The sequence below is a fragment of the Chelmon rostratus genome, chromosome 15 (genome assembly GCF_017976325.1).
Source record: "Chelmon rostratus isolate fCheRos1 chromosome 15, fCheRos1.pri, whole genome shotgun sequence".
In the NCBI taxonomy this organism is placed as follows: domain Eukaryota; kingdom Metazoa; phylum Chordata; class Actinopteri; order Chaetodontiformes; family Chaetodontidae; genus Chelmon; species Chelmon rostratus.
In genome coordinates this window covers 7,302,418-7,324,809 of record NC_055672.1, presented here as the reverse complement: position 1 = coordinate 7,324,809, position 22,392 = coordinate 7,302,418, and the positions used below count along the sequence as shown (strand labels likewise).

The 22,392-nt window shown below is 42.2% G+C and overlaps 2 protein-coding genes and 1 pseudogene across 3 annotated transcripts; 2 read left to right on the top strand and 1 right to left on the bottom strand.

Moving 5' to 3' along the window:
* Positions 1-157: 157 nt before the first annotated feature.
* On the top strand, positions 158-3,180 carry LOC121618124 (putative deoxyribonuclease TATDN3). Of its 2 annotated transcripts, none has more exons than XM_041953419.1 (10): positions 158-477; positions 564-596; positions 682-755; positions 837-921; positions 1,359-1,421; positions 1,532-1,641; positions 1,829-1,884; positions 1,977-2,089; positions 2,421-2,501; positions 2,810-3,180. In XM_041953419.1, the coding sequence occupies exons 1-10, from the start codon at positions 424-426 to the stop codon at positions 2,951-2,953; spliced, it is 813 nt and encodes a 270-aa protein (XP_041809353.1). In that variant the 5' UTR covers positions 158-423; the 3' UTR covers positions 2,954-3,180. The 2 variants fall into 2 exon arrangements, with proteins under 2 accessions (XP_041809353.1, XP_041809354.1); XM_041953420.1 differs by having other exon boundaries at positions 160-477; positions 2,424-2,501.
* Positions 3,181-4,041: 861 nt separating this feature from the next.
* Positions 4,042-16,313, top strand: coq8ab (coenzyme Q8A, genome duplicate b). Its single transcript, XM_041953199.1, has 15 exons — positions 4,042-4,143; positions 4,491-4,642; positions 5,656-5,946; positions 6,055-6,121; positions 7,966-8,037; positions 8,697-8,822; positions 10,267-10,352; positions 10,435-10,575; positions 10,666-10,747; positions 10,867-10,960; positions 12,428-12,569; positions 12,812-12,919; positions 13,015-13,080; positions 13,710-13,796; positions 15,874-16,313. The coding sequence occupies exons 2-15, from the start codon at positions 4,508-4,510 to the stop codon at positions 16,165-16,167; spliced, it is 1,791 nt and encodes a 596-aa protein (XP_041809133.1). The 5' UTR covers positions 4,042-4,143; positions 4,491-4,507; the 3' UTR covers positions 16,168-16,313.
* Positions 16,314-17,543: 1,230 nt separating this feature from the next.
* Positions 17,544-22,257, bottom strand: LOC121618499 (annotated as a pseudogene).
* Positions 22,258-22,392: the final 135 nt, after the last annotated feature.

The following is a 22,392-nucleotide window of genomic DNA, read 5'->3' as shown; positions in this document are numbered from 1 at the left end:
CACACGGTGGCTGCAGGACACGCCTACAACACGGTACACCCTCCAGGTTGCGCACTTAGGTTGAGGAAAACACCTCAGGGGGGTGTGTCGTGTAGTACAGTGGGTGTGTCGTGGAGTCGGTGAGACTGCAGGTGCAGTTTCACAACACAGGAAAGTAGAGTGTATCGTGTGGTGGATGCTTCCTGTAGCTGCAGAGATAACTACTTGGGAATGCGCCAGAGGCAGCTGCTTGGGGACGTTCAGTTTGTTGTGGGTCGTTGCGCCGGTGTGGTGCAGTCAGATTGGTGCCAGTCAGATTTAACAGAACGCCGCTCTCCCGGGCAACGCTGCGTTGGACATCTCGCGCTCCTGCGAGTGTACGCATGCGCGTCGTGCCTGTATTTGCGGAAGAAGTTACTGTTTTGATTTTGAACGTCCACATGCATGGCTGCCTACGTTGACTGTCACTGTCATATCTCTGCGGGGGATTTTGACACGGTAAGATCTCGCAGTAAAGATAGAAGTGAATGTTTTACCTATGAAGTGTTTTAGTAGGCGCTAAGTTTCCCTCTTTCCGTCGTCAGGACATAGAGGAGGTGATTGAGAGTTCAAAAAAGGTGAGCCCTCGCAGCTAAGAAACATTGTCCACATTAGTTGTTATTACGTGTGTTTAACTAACTCCTTTTCTTTATTGATTGCCAGGCTGGATTGCTGGCGCTGTTAGCTGTGGCCGAGCATGCTGGTGAATTTGAAAAGATTATCGAGTTGTCACAAAGGTAACTGTCGCTATTGGAGAGATAAAGTTAGAATTTGACATGTTACTTGTCCCTTTGTCTTGACTTGTCGCTTCTTCCCAGGTTTCCAGGGTTTATATTTCCCTGCTTAGGAGTGCACCCTGTTCAGGAGGTGTCCGCAGAGCAACAGAGAGGGGCTTCTCTCCAGGTAAGGTCATGTTGAAAGGTTTTGTTTTGTAGCCAGGCAGGTATGTGAGACTTCTGCCACAACCCAGTTACAATGTAGGTGGTCCAGGTCCTACCAGAGTGCTTGGTTGGATCTGTCTTTTCTGATCCATTTACTGTGTGCTATTTATGAACCTAAAATTATCATTATCATTCTCTATTTAGTAATTTTACTATTGCTATTCTATTCTGTTTCTGGAAAGACAAAATATAGTTTTTCACTGATATTAGCACAACAAACACAAATCCAGTCCCATCTGCAGTGTTGGGTGGTGGCAGAAGTCTCAGATAGCTCAAATCCTGGGCAGTTGCACACAGGGTGAGTGGGAAAACGTAATGTTTAGTTTTGTAATTTGGGTGAATTTCTGCAGGTGTCATTTTATAACGACGGAGTTGTTTTTTTTTCTGTCTTTTGTGCAGGATCTAGATGCTGCTCTACCCATAATAGAGAAATACAAAGACCACCTTGCAGCCATTGGGGAGGTAATATTATCGCTAATGTCTCTGATGTGACTTGAATAGCAGTTTGCTGTCCTGGCTTTTCTCCTGCATTCACCTTAACACTGAACTCTTTTTCACATCTGTTATTTTAGGTTGGTTTGGATTTTACACCCAGATATGTCAGCAATGACACTGACAAAGAGAGCCAAAGGCAGGTCCTCATTCGTCAGGCACAGATAGCCAAAGAGCTTGATCTCCCTCTGTGAGTCACACTGCAGTGATGTAGATGATGAATATTAAGAATTTAATTGAATTTAAGAAATCCACTCACACACAATGCTTTGAGAAAACCTTTAATATTAAATTATTACAGCTATCGGTGCTATTCCCTGGATTTGATGGCATAATGTATTTGCCTTCCATAAGACTTTTGTGTGTTTCATATCTAGAAATGTTCATTCACGGTCTGCAGGGAGACCCACCATCCACCTCCTGAAGGAGCAAGGTAAACGTAGTCTAGATCCTGAATTTACCCATGGATAAACTGTTACTTGAGTACTTGAGAGGCAAACTGCAGTTCCTCTGAAATGTCACTAGGTGTCGAAAAAGCCCTGCTTCACGCTTTTGATGGGAAACCATCTGTTGCCATGGAGGGAGTGAAGGCTGGATATTTCTTTTCTATACCGCCATCCATCATACGGAGTGAACAGGTACAGCAGAGCACCTGATCAAGTGGTGAACCTCGCCCTATCCTGTTTCCTTTATGTTTTATGCAGCTTCCCAATTTTTTTAGAATCAAGGTTGGACTCTTACACGTACTTATATTCCTAAATGTGGAAAAAAATGTGGATTTTGTCGACAAAGCTACACATTGTTTGAATGTTTTTGCCCTTCATATGTGAGCATGTACAGCTTACACAACTATACTACTGGCATGGCACTTCAGATAGCACTGACATGTTTACTTGGGTTTGATTGGTTGACTTTATCACATTGAATGTTAATGATTGATGATGGTTTCTTTGTGTATTTTCCACCAAGAAGCAGAAACTTGTGAAACAGTTGCCATTAGAGAACATCTGTCTGGAAACTGATTCACCTGCTCTCGGTCCAGAAAAGCAGGTACTTCCCCCCTCATACTGAAATAAGGGTACAGAGAAAAAAAAGGATGTTTGCCATGATTGAGTTCATGGCTGTGGTAGCCTGTTACTTCTTTTTCATTTGAAGCAGTAATTTAAGTTATGAACTGCTTGTTTTTAATCGTTTTGTAGAATATTTGTAATATGTCCTTGGCTTTTCTTTGCCATGGATATTTTTGACACATACATTAAAAATCTGTTACATGTCTTATGTATGTTTATCATTACAATACCTAAAGTTTTATTCACCCACTCATGTAATATCCTTCTTGTTCTATGTCCTGAATGCAGGTGAGAAATGAACCCAAAAACATCTGTATTTCTGCTGAGTACATTAGTAAGATCAAAGGAGTGTCGCTGCAGACGGTGATGGAGGTGACAACACAGAATGCGCTACGACTCTTTCCAAAGCTAAAATCTGCCATCAGACCATGACAAAAGCCTTAAATGTGCATTTCACCAGTCCAGAATATCTCAAATTTATGCCCGTATAACTCAATGTGTAAGTATGATTGAACCAAAAGGGTCAGACAAGGTTTCAGTCAATGTCAGAGCCACATATTAAAAGCTACAACCCCTGTATGTGGACTATATATCTGACCTGGAGTGCTGGAAGCCCAATTTATGTATCTCCATTTATTCTTAAATAAAGGAAAGTGGGATAACAATTTCACACACAAGTTGTACATTTTTCATTTGGGTGATGCATCTGTAACATCCAACATTTATAACCAACCTGTCATGTAACAAAAACAACAGCTGACATCATCTCTCTCACTCATTTAAACATTCATGTCATTGTAAAGTGAAGAGTCACCATGTGCCACAGTTTTCTACAGATCTAAGCAGAGCAGCCATATCATTTAGTTCGTTGGTCACTTGTGCTGTTTATTTCAATGTTGCTGCTCTTTCTGTAAAATTAAAAGGTCATTCATCATTCACTAATCATGAGCTGCTATAGCCAAACTTCAATGGCCCTGGATCAGTTCACAGCTGCATGTGGTATTGCTGCCTTCAAGTGTTCCTCATAATATCCTACTTTTAACTCTGAGGTTGTAGAGTAATCTCAAAGATATATTTCTGAGCAAAGGCTTACTTTTGCTTTTGTAGTTTATTTAATAAAACCTCACCTAATAATTAAAATTTTTAAGTAGCATTGTAACAAATTAACTGTACTTTTTATTAGGTCACTTCCCACCAAACATCCCTTCTTGTGTGCGAATTCTAAATTGAACTGACAGACTTCCCGGCAAAATCCGGATTTTTCTTGGTATCACCTAAACGCAGCATGTGTGTCGTTCACGGGCCGCCTTGCGCGCACACGTCAGACGTCAGGCGCTCACTGAGGAGTGATTGACAGTTAGTCCGACCAGTGCGGAGGTTTGTTGATACGTGGAGCCGCCGGCTGAACCTTGCCTCATTGGCCCGCCTTTGCTACACTCCCCCCGGGGTCGCCTCGGGGAGCATTTGCATGTCCTTCAGCGTGTCTCGCGCCTCCGCCTCGCTGGAGTTGACGTGTTTACAAAAAACTGTGTCAAGTGAAGTTAAGGTGAACTGCGGCTCGTGCAGCAGTCGCACGATGCACCCTGCATGCACGAGCTGAGAGGACTCCTGCTGTAGAGTTGGTGAGTAGAAATGTAACTCTTTGTCACTTTTGCAGATTTTTAGTCGTGAATCAAGTCAGCCGTCAAATAATTTAACTCTTTGTTTCACGTGTCATGTTTGTTTTAAAACTTTTCATTGTACATTTTTTTTGCCTTTCTGCTCTTTGAGCACGCACACACTCAGTTAATACTACACTTTTATCAGTATTTGATCAGTCTGGGTTGTATTTCCACCATGCTGTGGATATGGAGTCATGCTTTAACCCACAAGCTTGGGAACATTAACTCTGATCAGCTTAACTCCTCCATCACACCTCACAGCCTAAAGGCAACCTGTTGCAGAGACCCTGTTATTTCTGGATCTGCAGGTCTGAACATCAACACCATGACAGGTGACACGGTGGTGTGGAGGGGCCTGACCTGGATGAAGCAGGCTGCCAGAAGAGCCCCATCAGGTGGCCTTCACAGCACGGGGAGGCAGAGGCTGGTAAACTTCCATCACGCTGCCGGATCAGCAAGGGTGAGCGGGTCAGCCGTGATTTGGCCGCCGTGCAGCTTCAGAGCTGGATAGAGTTTCAGAAACATGCAACCTAGATACCTCCTCTGTCAGTTTCTGCCACCGCCGCCTCATCAACAACGCAACAATAGTGACCTGGGTTGTGAGGCAGATGATGTTGTAATAGTAGACAGAGGAGAGGATTGAACTAGCAAGGATTTTAAAGGTGTGATCATGGTCTTTTAAGCATATACATCAAAATAGTGACAACCGTGCAGCGTTGACAGGAAGCAGATCTTCCAAAACAACATTTGAGCCAGTGGTTGTCTGCCTTTTTGGCTCATGGGCCCTTAAAATGAAGCTTGTGACCCCTCGTCTCAACTCGCATAGGTCCACCAACCGCTGAAACTTTCCTAGTTGCATTTGAATAATTAGGCCTGAAGAGGTAAAACTGGCCATCTTTCACCAGACCATTCATCTAAACAATCGCAGGGCACGAAAATGCAGCTAAAATCACACATTCTTCAATAATCTTTAAGCCAGTTTTATTCCTCTGTTTTACTGATGCTGCTCCTGAAACAGTAAAATCAAAGCTTCACCTTTGTCATATCAGAGTTCAACAATACAGACAGAGTCAGAGGAGAAGATCAATAACTCACTCACTCTCACTCTCATCTGTGTGATGAATATGAAGCTTCAGCTTCAGCTTAGCTTAGCTTCACATAAAGGCTGGAAACAGCTAGCCCGGCTCTGTCTAAAGGTAACAAAAGCACCCTACCGACACTTTTTTCTCCTGTTTACACGTTGGTTTTTACACAGATTAAACAAATGAGATAAAAACATGTTAATCAATGATCTTTAGCTGGATTTCGTTGCTTGTGGACGGAGCCAGGAGAGCTGTTTGCAGCTGTAGCTTCATATTTACAGACAGTCATGAGAGTGGAATCGATCTTCTCATCTAACTTTAGGCAACATTTCCCAAAATGGCGAACTATTCCTTTAACACCTGCTTATATGGATCATGTTTTTTCATCCAGGAGTCGTTGAACAAACAGCAAGAAGTCTGCGTCCACAGAGTCACAGCAGCTCGGGTTCACAGGTACTACTCCACCATGGGGCCTCGTTTCAGTGCCTGTTTCATTGGAAGTGTAAATGGGGGACAGGGGACCTGCATTGGAAGACCCAGCACTAAAAATTACCGCCGGGACTGGTCCAGCCAACTGTTCTCTGGACATACGAGGTTATTTAACCAGGACAACTCCACAGTGGAGCGGCTCACATCGGCAGGAGACGTCAAGAAAACAGACAAGAAGCAGCATAAACAAGTGGTAACCACAGCAACACCTTTTCTATCGCTGTCTGAATAGTATTTACCAGTACTGCTGATTTCATTGTTGCTGTTATTAGCGGAGCATTTTATTTGCCCTGTGTTTCAGCTCAGTGAGAGAGCCAGAGAGAGGAAGGTGCCGGTCACACGGTTAGGAAGGCTGGTGAATTTTGGAGGTGGGTGTGTTCACTGCTCGTGTTACACCCGTTTCAGATCACAGCCGGAGCAAAGCCACGTTAATGTTACCATCCTCCTCACGACCAGAGAGGTTTCAGCTGGAATCCTCACACCAGAAACCAATGGGAATTTTTAAAACTACTGCCAGTGTGCCCTTCAGCAAGGCGTTTGACCCTCAGGGGCTCCAGTAGCAGGGCCCAGTGTTAAATCACAGCACTGTGAAGGAGTCACCTCTAAAAATTAAAGAAAACTAGCTTCAGCCTAAGGACTGGCAGGAATTTCAGAGTGCAGCGCATGTAGCAAGCAGCTGTTCAACTTTCGTTTCACTTGTGCTTTTATTTTTAAATTTTTCTTAAACCTTTATTGGCACATCCACACCTGTTAACACAGAACACACACTGAAAGAAATTTGAAAGGTGCCTCGTGGAGTTTTCTTCACTCGCCAAAACAGTTTATTCCTCCAAATGTGTTGAAATGATTTCCTTCCTCATAAAACGGGTTCTCAAAGTGCGGCCCGCGGGCCAGCGGCGGCCCTCAGGATCATTTTGTGCAGCTTCTGAATAATCGTTCTGTTTCAGTACTTTCAGTTTCAGTAGAATACAGTTAATACAACACTCAGCTACAGACTGCACCCTCTGAACAAGTGTCCGTCCGGTTAGCAATGATGGCTTCTGTGGCAACTAGTGGCGCCTCGCGAGTGTCATAGGAATTACGTACTGCCATCGGTATTAGAGCTTCATTTCAGAGGACAGCTCGGTGGCTTAATATGAAGGTGAGATGGAATAAACTCAGTGTGGCTGAGGAGAAAAGGAGGTTTCAGGAAACGTGGATCAGCTCTTTCTTCATCAGAGCAGATAAAACGATCTGCAAACAGGTGAATTCACTCAAGGAATTTAATGTTAAACTTTGAGTGAATCTCAAATCCTATGATGAGTTCATGCGTTCAATCAGATGCTGGCGCCCTAACTTTGCACTCAGTCTCAGATTTTTATTTTACATCCATGTTTGCTTCCTCCTCTTTGCTGCAAACTGAGCTGCACGTTAAACACTCCATGAAGCTCACAATAATTCCCATATCTTAAATGCAATCTGGCATGTCTTTGCTAACTTCAGCTATTTTTCAGCTATGAGTTGTGCAAACAAGTTGTGCAAATGACATTGGCAGCGCTGGCGCTTCCTGACAGAGCAGCAAAGGCTCATGGGAGACGTTGCTCGGTAGAATGTCAACACAGCAGAGTTAGTTCATAAAGTCTTTGTTGCTACATTTCTGCACACTTTCATTCTCTTTCAGCGAGTTTTACAGGTAGAGTTGTTGTTTATTTCTGTTTCTTCGTAACACAGTGCCGCGTTTGAACGTCAGAGGTTTAATTTTGGATTTAGTCGAGATGTTTTGCATGGATGGCCTCGGTCACCAGTTTTGCAGACCTGGGGTCAGACTGTGGGAAGTGCTGATGTGCTCCCTCGCAGGTCGAGAATGACAGAGTATCAGTAGCTGAGAAAATGTTTGGGGCACACACCAGTCCTGCCTGAGAATCCAGTTAATTTAAAATGTGTTGTCAACAAGCAGCCTTCTGCTCATCAAAGGGCAGCACACTTACAGTAGTATCAGCTGTTTCTTCCCCTTCTGTCTTGGCCTCAGTTTACTGCTGAGCTCTCAGTGGCTGTGAGTGTTCCCCTGAGGAATTAGAGCCGCCTCTGGTTACTGATTGCTGTTATCACGTCCTTTTTTTATCAAATGCAGAGCAGGACATTGATAAGGCAAACACTGTCGGCATTCATAAAAAAAAAACAAAACATGGCCGTCGAATCATGGAATAATTTCTGTGTTCATTTCTTTCTGCAGGTCTGGCGGTCGGACTCGGCATCGGGGCGATCGCTGAAGTGGCGAAGAAGAGTTTAAAACCTCAGCAGCAAGGTGATGAGAAGAAGATTTGTTTTACTGGAGGAGTGTTAAGCTTTAAGAGGCCGCAGTCGCCGCTCTAAAGCAGCTCAGCCTGCCTTTATCTTGCATATCGTTTAAACAGGAGGACAGGCCGAGCGTCACATTTATGATCATGACCCATTTAATAGATGTAAACAACTGGAATCCATTTGTTTACTGTCAAGTTCCCGTTAGCATGATGCTATCACCTGTTACCAATCAACCTGTTTACCTGTGGAATGTTCCAAACAGGTGTTTTTGGAGCGTTCCACAACTTTCCCAGTTTTTAGTTGCTCCTGTCCCAACTTTTTTAAAACATGTTGCTGCATCAAATTCAGAATAAGCAGATATTTACAAAAATCAATGAAGCTGATGAGGTCACACATTAAATATATTGTCTTTGTGCTGTTTTCAGTTGAGTAGATGTCAAAAAGGATGGGCACATTCTGTTTTGTTGTGAACGCTCTCAGTGAGAACAAATAGAATATATTTAGTGAAAGAATTTAATTGACAAAAGCTGCTGTGCTCATAGATAGTGGTGGATGTGGTATTATTACCCTGACTACTACAGTAGCACTGCAGTAGCTAGTTCTCAGAAATGTTGGCATGTTCTGCAGTATCACCTGTACTGAATGAGTTTGTGTGTTTTTCAGGTGATAAAAAGTCCGTACTGAACTCGAGCGCCTTCCTCTCCGAAGCCAACGCTGAGAGAATCGTCCGGACGCTTTGCAAAGTCCGAGGCGCCGCTCTGAAACTCGGGCAGATGCTCAGCATTCAAGGTGAGGCGTCGTCACACGTTTCCTCAGGTGGCTCTAAATCATCATACATGCAGACATTCATCTTCTGTTACATGCTGCAAGGACACGAGGACCTGGCACACACCTCTCAGGCATGCTACAAACAGTAAATCCGCGCGTGCAGATAAAGGTCCAGCTGTCACCGGAGTCGGTAAACTGCTGCTCCGCCTTCCCAACGAGGCTCCATCATGCTTCTGATTCTGGCTCGCTGGCGAACAAACAACATGCTGCAGCAGCAGGGAAATGTCATCACCTAAAATAAACCAGGGGCCAGCTCGACACAATGCGTGCCATTCCAGGCGAGCTATTGTAGGCAGCCGAGGCGAAACTGACACTGCGGTGTGTTGACTCTAAACGCCGTCAGGTGTCCGCGGCCCCAGTTTGTGCCTCTCGTGTGTTGTCGTTACAGTTTTCCTGATCTCTCAGAAGGTCGTTCAGCAACACTCGCTGCTCTTCTGAAGGTGTTTCCAGGATCTTTGTGGATTTTTCGCCCATTTTTCCAGGTTTCAGCTCGTTTCCTGGTTCAAACAAAGTGGCTTCCTGCACATTCTTCCTCAAACTGTTCGACTCATTGACAGAATTACAACGTGTTGCTGTCCAGTATCTTTATCTCTGTTTATGTTGAGGGTCAGGGGTCGTTCTCGACCTTGGAAACAGCAGCTCAGTCTCCATTTAGATGCTGTTCTGGAGCTTTTGATCTTTATCTACCAGCACATGGTGCAGAGCTGAAACAATCAGTCAATTAATTAGTCAGTCAGTTGACAGAAAATTGATGAGCAGCGATTAGTTCAAGTACAGCACCAGCTGTGGGAGCTGGATGTGTGCTGCTATTGCTCTTGTATATTTTCTATTTTCTATTTTATTCTATTCTTAATCTTATTTTATACACATTATTTTCTTTATTCTTTCCAAGCTTCTCTGATTATCTGCTCTTATTTCTGTCCTGCTGTCCTACCTGAATTTCCCCTCTGGGAGATCAGAACAGGATTATCTGACGGTTAAAAATTAACTCTCTGGGTTTTTGCTTTCTCTGTCTTACGCGACATTGAGTTTTCCACATCACACGAGGGTTTTTGTGCAGTTTTATCACTCAGGTATCGAGACCATCATCACCTTTAGAGGAACTGTGTTATGGCAACATGTCAGCACAAGGCAGGACGGCAGAGGACAAAGTCCCGTAGAGTTCTTGCACACTATAGTTAATTTGTGGTGCTAATAGAAACCCCATGCGCTCTCTTATTTTACAATCCTTTATTGCTGACTATGGTCCTTTAATGTTTTTACCACTTGTTTTTAAGTGTCATTGAAGTTTTCAGCTCACTGAAACTATCCTATCAGTGTCATTAAAATGGCAGTGAAGTATTGAGTCTTGAATCTATTAAACTTAATAGTGACTCTGTTCATCTGTCACGTTATCTCTTCTCAGATGACGCCTTCATCAACCCTCAGCTGGCCAAAATCTTCGAGCGTGTTCGACAGAGCGCAGACTTCATGCCCTCTAAGCAGATGATGGTACGGTCCACAGAGCCGCGGTAAACAGCACAAACTCAGTAAACCGAGCTCGAAGCTGAGACCGTTTGTCCTCTCTCTGCAGAAAGCCATCAGCAGTGACCTCGGCCCCAACTGGAGAGACAAGCTGGAGTACTTCGAGGAGAAGCCGTTTGCAGCGGCGTCCATCGGTCAGGTGCATTTAGCGAGGCTGAAGGACGGCAGAGAGGTCGCCATGAAGATTCAGGTGAGACGAGCGTTTGCACAGAGATAAAACACAGAAGTGAGCTGTGACCAAATACAGCAAGAAGTCACACAATCAGATCTGTTCTTTCAGTACCCCGGAGTCGCCAAGAGTATCGACAGTGACGTGAATAATATCATGACCGCTCTGAGTTTAAGCAACGCGCTGCCCGAAGGTAACATTGTTGGAGAGTTTTCGCCATTCTTGTGATAACAGCTGCTATTGTCTGATGTCAGGACACGAGCGGCTTGGATGGCGTGATTTTCAGCTTTTTCACGTTTGCTCTATTTACAGGTCTGTTTCCTGAGCACCTTATTGAGGTCATGAGCCGCGAGCTGGCGCTGGAGTGCGATTACATAAGAGAGGCCAAATGTGCCAAAAAGTTCCAGTGAGTTGTTCACACTTATTCTCACCACACAGAATCAGAATCAGGTTTATTATCAAGTGGCTTTTACGTACAAGGGATTTGTCTCTGTGTGCTGCATAACAAGAAACATAGTAAAAGGAAATAAAAATGATAGTAATAGACTTTATTTTTATAGCACCTTTCATACAAGAAATGCAGCTCAAAGCGCTTTACAGCAAAGATCACAACGCACCAAGACAAGACAGAACGGACGTAAAAACAGGGAGGGAAAATGTCAGATGGAGAGTAAAACCCACTTAGTAACAATAAAAATAAGATAGAAGAAAGATGAAAATAGAATAAAGAGAATGCATAAAATGGAAAATACAACCCACTGAATAATAATAATACAGGTATTAAATAATACATAAAATCAAGTAAAATACAACAATCTAAAAGAAGTGCAGCTGTGCAGAAGTGTGAGGCAAAGCACAAAAGTTTTAGGTCTGTATCAGAAAGTTAAAGTGTTTTTAACTTTCTTTTAAAAATATTTAGTGAGCTGGTGGCCCTGATATCTATAGGTGGTGTGCTCCAGAGCTTCAGGCTGTATTCAACAAAGGCTACATGCCTGATTTTCTTCCAGCTGCAGCTGGAAACCTTCAATAAACCAGCAGCAGACGATCGCAGTGTTCGTGAAGGCAAATAATAAACCAGTTAGCAATGTAGGTTTTTCCTCGCCCATTAAGAGCTTTGTGTACATGGAGGAGGACCTTGAAAAATACACAGATTCAGTACAGAAAGTACATAAAGTACAGTACATACAGTCTGTCCCTAACCACACATCAGTCCACCAGAAAATACATTTGAAGAATACAAACACGTGAAAATCTTGAACAAATCAAAGAGTTTGTGGGTTCCAGAGGTCGTTATGTTCTGTAGTTCTCCACACAGAGGCCAGGAACTGAAATCCTGACCAGGAAGCTGCACAAGCCAACGTTGGGCCTATTTTGCTGTCTTGACGAGAGTTGGTTGAGAAGATCGATACCACTCTGAAGTCTGTGTGGTTTAATATGATGCTACAGCTGGTTATCTTAGCGTAGCTTAGCATAAAGACTGAAAACAGGGGGAAACAGCTAGCTGGCTCTGTCCTCATGTGACAAAATCTACCAACCGTCACCTCCAAAGATCACTAACTTACATGTATTGTTTGTTTAATCTGTATAAAATCCAGTGTTTCCAGTCTTTATGCTAAGCTAACCAGCTAAGCTGCTGGCATTAACCTAGTATTTATCCTACAGACATGAGAGTGGTATCGATCTTCTCATCTAACTCTCAAAAGTGAAACAATAAGCTTATTTCCCAAAATGTTGAACTGCTCCTTTACAAGCTTACAGTTTAGCTGCCAGGTTAACTCTGTTCTCCTGCGGACCAGGAAAACTGTATCACAGTTTCCTGGAAGCCGGGCTCAGGTCTCACTTATCTTTGTTGTCGCTGCTTCTTGTGTGGCAGAGAGCTGCTGAAGGATCACCCCTACTTCTATGTGCCCGATGTGATCGACGAGCTGAGCAGCCAGCACGTCCTCACCACGACGCTGGTGCCCGGTTTCCCCCTGGACCAGGCCACCGACCTCTCCCAGGAGCTCAGGAATGAGGTATGACCCCCGCCAAATGTGCACCGTCAACACTGCAATTTACACCTGCGCGCTGCCAAGACGTCGCACGCTTTGGAGGCCGAATGCAGGTTTATTCCACCTTTAAAACCCCCGGAGTCGTGTCAGCACATCACAGAGCTCACATTGATCACCATCAGTTCATAATTAACACATGGAACGCGATTTTCCCTCAAAACTTCAGCTTTAGCCGGTCCTGTCGTTCTTTCTCCTCCTCCTGATAGATTTGTGAGCAGATCTTGATATTATGCTTGAGGGAGCTGTTTGAGTTCAGATACATGCAGACTGATCCAAACTGGTCCAACTTCTTCTTTGACCCTCAAGCTCATAAGGTCAGTTTGTCTCAGTCTCTCATCAGGCACACTGTTGGTACATTATTTCATACATATATTTCCCCTTTTCACTGAATTCTGTTTCATGTCTTCAGGTCGCCCTGCTGGACTTTGGAGCTACACGGGGATTTGATAAGAGTTTCACTGACACCTACATCGAGGTGAGAAGCTATACAAATGTAAAATGACACAGGTCCAGTCACAGTATTTGCACCATTTATTGTGTTATTTTAACACATTTTCTGTTTATTATTCTGGGTCTATATGAAACTTTCCTTGTAATAACCACATATTTTATCTTACGCCACAAAACCTTCCTCTTATCACTCACAATCAACCTCACATTAAAGTATATTCTTGTTGTCATGACATTAGGCTTATCTAATTAAACAAGACACTTTTCTATAACATGATACAAAGGCAGTGCCTGAAGAGAGAGCTCCGTAGCCTACACTAGCTGGAAAAAGTTAATACTGGTTAATATGGTTTTATTTCATGTTTGTGATGAGACACAGTGAAGGTATCATCCAGCCAACATATAACCTTATATTATAAAAACAGCATACTGTCATTTGGTATGTAGTAATAATGGGAATGTGTCAAAACAACATGAGATATCTTTCACGTCCTTGAGAGCAGAGTGAACACAATTACTTTGTCATGGTGGCACCAATAAATTGACAATTTTCACATCAGTGGCTTCAAATGACACAAAGAGACCCATAATGTGCTTTACTTTGATGCAGGCAAACATTTCGTTAAATCAGGACACATTTTGTTCTCTCATCAGATCATTAATGCAGCTGCAAAGCAGGACAGAGAAGGTGTCCTACAGAGATCCAGAGACATGAAGTTCCTCACAGGATACGAGACTAAGGTAACAACATCATCACCGAAACGCAGCAACATGCAGTTAAAGAAGTATGATCTGTATGATGGTTCTCAGCTGTGCTGCTTCTCCGTCCAACCGGTCAGTTTATTGATCAACCTGAATTTATCTGCTCATGAGGTGAAAATCAGTCCTAAAGTATAAAAACTGGCTGTTCAAAAGGTTTATTAATAACACTGAACAAAACATTCAAACTTCCTCAGTTGTAAAATGACAGGAAGTAACTTACCCAAAGAAGTCACATGATCTGCACATGACCTGATCATGTGCTGATCATGTGACTTCTTCCCAGTGCTGAGATTAACTTAAGATAAAGTAACAATACCACAGTGTGAAAATACTCAGTTACAAGTAAAGGTCCTGAGTACACAAGCATGTACTTAATGTATGGAATGTAAAATGATGAAATGATGGAGCCTTCAAGGTCCCAAAAATTATATATATATTTTTTTATCCTATCAACATAAGATTTTAAGAATTTATACACACACTTTATCATTCTTGTAAGTACATGAAGACCTCACACACAGCTTTATCATAACTGTGAACACCTGTGAGGCCTTTAAACTAACAACAAGTACGTTGATCGTATGTTTTATATGTAAATTAAAGTAACTATAGAGCAGTGAAGCAATAAGTACAACATTTAGCTCTGAAACATTATGGAGTAGAGGTATAAAGTAGCATAAATTAGATATATTTAAGTAAAGCAGCTCAAAATTGTTCTTAAGTGCAACACTTGCGTAAATGTCCTTATTTTCGTTCCACCACTGTGTAAAGTTCACATCAGGGACTGGTATCCATGTGCTTTATGAGGGCTGAGAGTCTGCAGGTTTTATTTTCAGACAAACAGCAGCTGATTTTGGTAACGAGCACACGTTCAGACAGTGACGAGGAATTAGTCAGACTTCTGAGCCAAAAAATAACTAACAAAAGTGTTTAAAAAAAAAAAGATCAACTTTTAAAAAAAAATGATCAACTTTTAGTAACATCTATTCAAGTAGCATCAAATTCTTTTATGATCTTTATTGACCTCTGCTGGCGACCAGGAGGAACTGCAACAACAGTGACAGTCGTGTGAATTACAAACCATAAAAAAAGTTTCCTGGAAAGAAAAATACCTGGAAATAATTAATAATCATTTAACACTAATTATAGCAAAACAGAGTCAGTGTTATTAATTAAAACCAGTTAACTGGTAGCATAACTTACAGAGTCAGTCTACAGTGAGTCAGGTGGACATGTTCAATATGACATTTGTCAACAGTCAAGCAAACAATTATGGAAAGTAAAACGTTTCCAATAATAAAAAAACAATGAATTAGTATTTTGTTGGACTTAAATTGATCTTTTCTTTCCCCTGGAAAAGAGAAACAGCTTCTAAACTGTCTAAAGTGACCACCTCAGAACTTAATTTTCCTTCAGTATAATTACTACTAATTTACTCTCTCCAGGAAACCTTCTAAGAAATAATTAGGAAGCCTTGTAATAGTTTGTGGCACCAATCTCTCATATATACAGAGCTGGTTGTAATGAGACACATTTGAGGTACTTTTGCTTCAGTATTTCCATTTTATGCTACGTTTTATTCCACATTTATCATTACAGTTCATTAGAAGTTTACATGCAAAACAAATACTAGACATATTAGATATGATGCTTTTGTATAATTTAAATTACCCAACAGTATACAAACACCTTAAGCAGGTACAACATTCAATTGCTGCTTACACATTAATCATGGAAGTTACTGAGAATTAAAACTGCAAATTGTTGCTTTTACACTTGAATTTTTATATGGATTAAACAAACAAGTTATAGCAATTCAATTAGAGGGCTTTCAAGGAGCTGATGGGAAGATTTTGGTACCTTTGGACAGTCAGGCTAGCTGTTAAGCCCTGTTTCCAGCCTTTGTGCTAAACTAACGCGCTCTTCATACTTGACTGACATGTATAAGAGTCACATCTTCTCATGTATCTCTGTCAGACAGCGAGTTAAATGTATTTCTCTGGATGTAGAGCTTCTGCTTTAAAGCCTGATAACTGACTGTGTCTCCTGTATTAAGGTGATGGAGAAGGCCCATGTGGACGCAGTGATGATCCTCGGGGAGGCCTTCTCCGCAGAGGAGCCCTTTGACTTCGGGGCTCAAAGCACCACCGAGCGTATCCACAGCCTCATCCCTGTGATGCTGAGGGAGCGACTCACGCCGCCCCCTGAGGAGACGTACTCCCTCCACCGCAAGATGGGCGGCTCCTTCCTCATCTGCTCCAAACTCAAAGCTAAAATACCCTGCAAGAACATGTTCCAGGAGGCCTACAGCAACTACTGGAAAGACGGACGCCCCGACTCAACACACTGAAGCTCCAGTTTTCCAAAAGGCGCGGTAAAACCAGGATTTTCTAGCCTTGTGTGTGGTACGTTGAACAATTTAACTCACACATTCTTACCTGTGAAGGTGTATTGTGTGTCATGGGCCAGATGTTACATAGTTTTGTGTTTTTTTTTTTCGAGTACCCTGATATGAGCTCTTATCTGTATGCTTCTTATTCCACTGCCCAACTTGACCAGGACCCCATCCGGACTAACATAAAGTTAATGTGTGAAGACTATTTGTACGTATTGTTTGAATGGATTTTGTTGTGCGCTCCGTACAACCCGATAACTCTGTGTCTGTATGGTTTGAGGAACTGTGATCAGGATATGTCAGTTGAAATAAATTGACACTGATGTTGCAAAAAAAAAAAAATCACAGACTTGTGCGTTTCTAAGAGTTGAGATGATTATTTAAAAGCTACGACAAACAGGCCTCGACCGACTGAAAGGCTCCAAATGATCTGAAATGTGGGTGAAAATATGTTTTCGTGAAAGCTTAAAAAAAACAGGCAACAAGAATATTATCAACGTGTTTCACAAATACTGTGTTGAGTGGAAACATTTTTAATGCTGGCTGCTTTTATACAACATTTACAACTCAGATCTGTGCAGAGAAGGAGGTCATTCCTGTAGTACATAAGTATGTTATTGGGGCTACGGCCCCAATTCTTTGCCCTTTTTCCCCAAATTTCTGAGTAGCCAAGCTGTTAGAAAAGTAGCCAATAGCTCAAACCTGACTGCAGCCGTGTTTCCATCAGTGTATTTTTATTTGCATGTTTTACGCTGACTCAAGGTGGTTTTTGCCTTTTTTGAAACAGTTTAAGCGTTGAATGGAGATCGAAACACCTTTTCCAGGTAAGTTATGACAGCTGACATTTACCTCACAAGACTGATCAGCTGTTTCCTCTCTGAGAGAAATTTAAAATGTCTCCTCATTGCTCCACACAGATCTGATGTACGAACAGAAACATCACATTTCCATGTTGATTTCTACATTTTTTCCCATGTTTGAGGGTCTCTGGTGCTCTTATAATTACGCCATCTTATCTTATTATTGATGAACCAGCTACTAATGATCAGTAGAGGATGGAAACAAACCTTCATTAGAATTTCCTTTTGCGGGTTGTCTTGAAATTCAGTTAAAATTTGTGGTACATTTGGATGGAAACACATCTCATACAACATGAATAAATATTCAGAGATTTTAAATATATAAACAGGAGTAGCTGTACTCGTTACAGGGATTACCTGTAAATCAAATGCGTAGAGGCTGGACGCGGATACAACACTCGAGTGATGTAAACAGCACCACAGACTCCTGAGGCTGTGGGCCAGGAGCAGTCCAGTCGTCAGTCTCCGCCGTCACCGGACAGTCCAGGTCCTGCAGCCGTCGTCCCTTTAAGGCTCCACTTGGATTGTGATGCTGGAGAAACCAAACTCAGAGCGCAGGAGCTTTGTGGCCTTCGTGAGGACGACCTGTGGATCAGCTTCTTCTTCTGAGGACACAAGTACAGGCAAAATGTTCTGTAAGTTGTGCTTTACACTCCTCTTAGCAGAAGCAGTTCATGTGATCTTACTTGCATGCAATGATTGGTAAATTATTAGGATCATTTTTATGACTGTTTATGATTTATTATGGTCTTGAGTAAGACTCAGGTCTGAATTTATCCTGATTTGTGCTAAATTGGACCTGATGTCAATGATGATAAGGCTGTTATCAATTTAAACCAGATGAAATATGTGCATGTTATTTATTTTAATTAATTTAACCTGTATTTAGCCAGGTAAGTCCCAATGAGGTTGGACATGTCTTTTGCAAAGGAGACCTGATCAAGTCGCAGGTAAAAGAAAAATCAGGCAACAGATAAAACAATACAAAAACTGCAGTTAACAACAGTTAACAGTACTGAAACAAGGTTAAAGTAAGAAGAAACAACTACTCGTGTTCCTGGAGGGGAAAATTCTACACACTGGTGTATTTGTATTATGTATTAGCCCGTATTTACTTGAGGCTTTTTATTTTGTAATCATCCACTTGAGTGGCTGGAATTAGATTTTTTTATGCCACACCCTGCCTGTAGATGAGGGCATACTGTTTAAAATGAAGGCTAATGTAAATTAAGAGTAGGACAAATTAACAAAGGAACCAACTACTATAGAATTTACAAATGTCTCAAAGTAAGTATTAAACTTCAGGAGCATCTATTTGAACGACTGGTTCCTGCTGAGCACCGGCTCTGCGTGGTGCAGATTAGCAGTGTTGATTTTGCTTCTACCTGTGGCCACGTGGACAGAGAGTAAACACTGAGTCATGTTGAGGCTCCACATGTGCAAACTGTGAACGGCCACGACTCCTCTCACAGCCAGCAGCAGCTCTCTCACAGCGCTGACGTGAAGGTCCTGGGGAGCGCCTGCAGAAAACAAAGACGACGCTCAGTGCCGCCGACTGTAGCCAATCAAATGATAATGTCACAACAGACATGCTGCGGGAAGTGTGTTTACCCTCCATCAGTATTCTGAAAACATCCTTTGTGACTGGAAGCGTCGTTCCGAGAACCAGAACCGAGAACAGAAACGTGCAAATTGGATCTGCTACTTTATATTCGGGCTGTAAGGAATACAAACAAAAACAAATAAAAATATTCGCACCCACTTTCAGGAAGTTAGAGGCCTTTGCAGTATATAAACATCTTTACCTTGACAGTTTGTTGTCTAGTAAGTAAGCATTTAAAGGATGAGGCTGGTGTTAAACTGGATTATTCTTCTTGTCGACAAATGCCATGAAAAGACCAAAACTGTCAATGTGTTAGTCCTGCTGTCAATACTCTGACCCACTGGTTCCTACTATATAGAGTAAATCTTTAAATACACTTGACTAATATGTTTGGAAAAGACATAAGTAATTTCCTAAAGCAGCAGGGTACTGTAGTTTTTAGCAAACATTTATCAAACAGAAGGAAACGGTGCATTTGTTTGGGACTATTTTCAGCTGCGGATCAATACACACAAACAGCAGGATGGTGTGTGAGACTGACTTAAAATAAACTACAGTGCGTGTGTGTATGTGTGTGTGTGTGTGTTCATAATGAAGGAACATGTTGCCCAGTGCAACAGTGAGGCTCACTGATGTGTTTTTAATACTTTTTGGAGAACGATGGAGCTCTATGGCACAGTGGAATGAGATATATCAGACTTTGGATACAGGTTATTATGTTATTATTAATGTCAGCAGATCAGTTCACTCTTGGTTTTCATGGGATTTGTTGAGAATAAAGAAACGACAGACTGACCAGATGTTCTCCAGCCATGGTCGTCTTTTTCCTTTATTGTAACGTTGTTTTTCAGCTCTGGATCAATACTTTCTCTCCAGTTTACGAGTTCATTCTTTACCTTAGAAATAGTGGTTTGAAAAAAAAAAAAAACAACCTCAAACGTTCTTTTTACCAACGTTCCTCCAGTGAGAGGTGGTTGAAAGCTCTGGAAAAAGACAGTAAGTGGGCCTTGAGTTAAGTTACTAGCCACTGGCTGTAGGAATGACACTGCTGGTTTTCAGTCCATCATTTTTGACCTGACTTAAGTATTTTAACTATTAGATGAAATGTTGAACGGACATTCATGGTGCCCAGAAGAAGAATCCTGACTGACCTTTCATGTAGCGCCACCATCAGGTCAAAGTTTCTGTTTGTTTTACAACCAAATACCTGCAAAACTAATCACATTTCCATTAGCCTCAGCTATGCATTCTGTTCTGTGCTAAGTAACAAATGATAGCATGCTAACACACTAACATGGTGAAAATGGTAAACATTACACCTGCTTAGCATCAGTATGCTGTCATTGCGAGCATGCTAACTGATGTTAGCTGAAAGCGCCTACACAGAGAGCCAATAACATGGCTGCAGACTGTTAGTGATGGTTTTTTGGTGACTTTGCAGGCCAGTTGCAGAGATGTTGAGCCTTTCAGTGTTTTGGCTGATACTGACCCAGATGTGGATGATGGTGGCGGCCAGCAGGACACCGACACTTTGCAGCAGGTCTCCCACCACGTGGATGAAAGCCGCCCTCACGCTGGCGTTTCCGTGGCCGTGATGGTGGTCCTGATGCTGTTTGCCCCTCAGCAGCCGGCCGCTGGGAAAGCTGTGACTGTGGCCATGTGACGCACCAGACTGATGCAGGATCAAGACCATCCTAAATAAAACAAAGTCCAAACTGTTTCTAAACAGCATCTGATACACCAAACGTGAACAATCCTAACAATAAGCTCATCATACTCACAGGACATTGACCCCCACAGCACAACCAGAGGTTATGAGCATGATGTGAGTGTCGATGTCGTAGTCTCCATCAGTGATCCTCTGTATGGCTGACATGACCAACACTGCTGTCACAGTCCAGATAGACACAACTGACAGCAACATGCCCAGAATCTCTGTTTAACACAACAACTGAGAGTCAGACAAGACACAGAACATTCAGAAATTAAATTATTTAAATAAGGCCACAGTACAAATCCTGATCCTTCAACTGAGATTAATCAAAAAATACAAATCTATTAATATATGTTTTAGGAAGGAATTGATAAGATGGCACTGACAGCTACAGAAAGTCACCTTTATATCAAATAAACTGTGCTTTGGTCTTTACGGGGAACTACAGGTGTGCAATAAAGCATCATTTAGGGCCAAAACTCAACTGATCGAGAAAGCTTAAATTCTACAGTTTAACAGAACCAGTGGACTGAGGATGAAAAAAAAGACTCTTAAAGGAATACTTCGAAATTATTCGCTTTATTCGTATTTACTAAAATGTTGAACTAATCCTTTAAAAGAACGACCCTTAAGTCATTTTGGTCTCGCCTGCTCGGTGCCACCCGAAGGTCATGGTGTGAGTCTGAGGCCTGGACGAGATCCACAGAGAGAAGATGCTGATCGCGATGCTGCCAAAGTCGGTCAGAAGATGTGCAGCGTCCGTCATGATGGCCAGACTGTGAGCAGCGTATCCACCTGCAGGGAGGAGAGGTGATGCCTGTCACCACGAGGTGTGTGTGTGTGTTTCCATTCTTATATTCACAGTAATAAGAAACTATAGCTGCCAAATAGAAGTCAGAGGAGTAAAAAGTTCAATCACTCAAAACTGGACTTTGGTAGATGTTCTCAGTTCATCTCAGTCTTCAAGCACAACGCAAACATCAGCCAGCATCAGTTTTCATAACAGACAGACAAAATTAAGGATAATTCAGGACACAACTGTCTGTTTAAAAGTGATTATAAAGCACACTACAAAATGAAATATTTTAAATTAAGGCATTAGTATAGTATTAGTATATTTCTTCTTGTGTTTGAAACTAGAATTTCCAGAATTATAAAGCTGTTCAATCAGCAGACAAGAACAAACCAGCTTCATCAAAGTCAGAATTTCTTTTTATCTACACAAATGTGCTTGTTTTTAGTTCGGCTTCACTACATTTAAAATAACTGTGGTTGCTTTAAGTCTAGATGTTTTTACTCGTTTTAAAAATGTACTGTTCTGTTGGCAGATGAAGTTTATTTCAAATAATATTTCCCCGTTTTATTGATTTTTTTTCTTGTTTTTCAGAGCTGAGTGTTTTCTGATACACTGGCAGCAGGCGAAATCAGTTGTGACGACGCTTTTTCATCTCACCAATCACCTCTCCGGCCATGAAGACGAGGCTGACGATGCAGGCGATGTAAAGCTTCCTTCTGGCCACACGCCTGGCGTCGCTTTCAGCCGCCGACATCAAGTCCGCCTCCCGGCAGAGCCACTCAGGCTGCCGCAGGCCGTCCACGCTGGAGGCGTCGTCACTAAACTCTGAGGCAGAGTCTGAATATTTGTCCTCCAAAGAACGCGTCCTGAGAGAAGACAGAACTGTGACTGGCTTTTCTTACAAATTACCTTAATTTGAGTGATTAAATATGTATAAAAAAATAAAAAAAAACCCATCTGTGCCGACACTGAGCTTGTATGAGAGGATAAAATGAATAAAAACTCACCATCTAACAGGCTGCAAATGAGCCTCAATCAGATGTTGTTTCTCTGAATCCGCTGATAACTCCATGTCCTCTGATGACTACACGTCAGGGACTCGCTTTCAGTTAAACTAGTGTTAAAGTGAATCTGGCCACCTGCTCCAACACATGGTATCTGACAGAGGTGGAGCACAACAGGAGCCAATGACTGAGCTCACACAAAA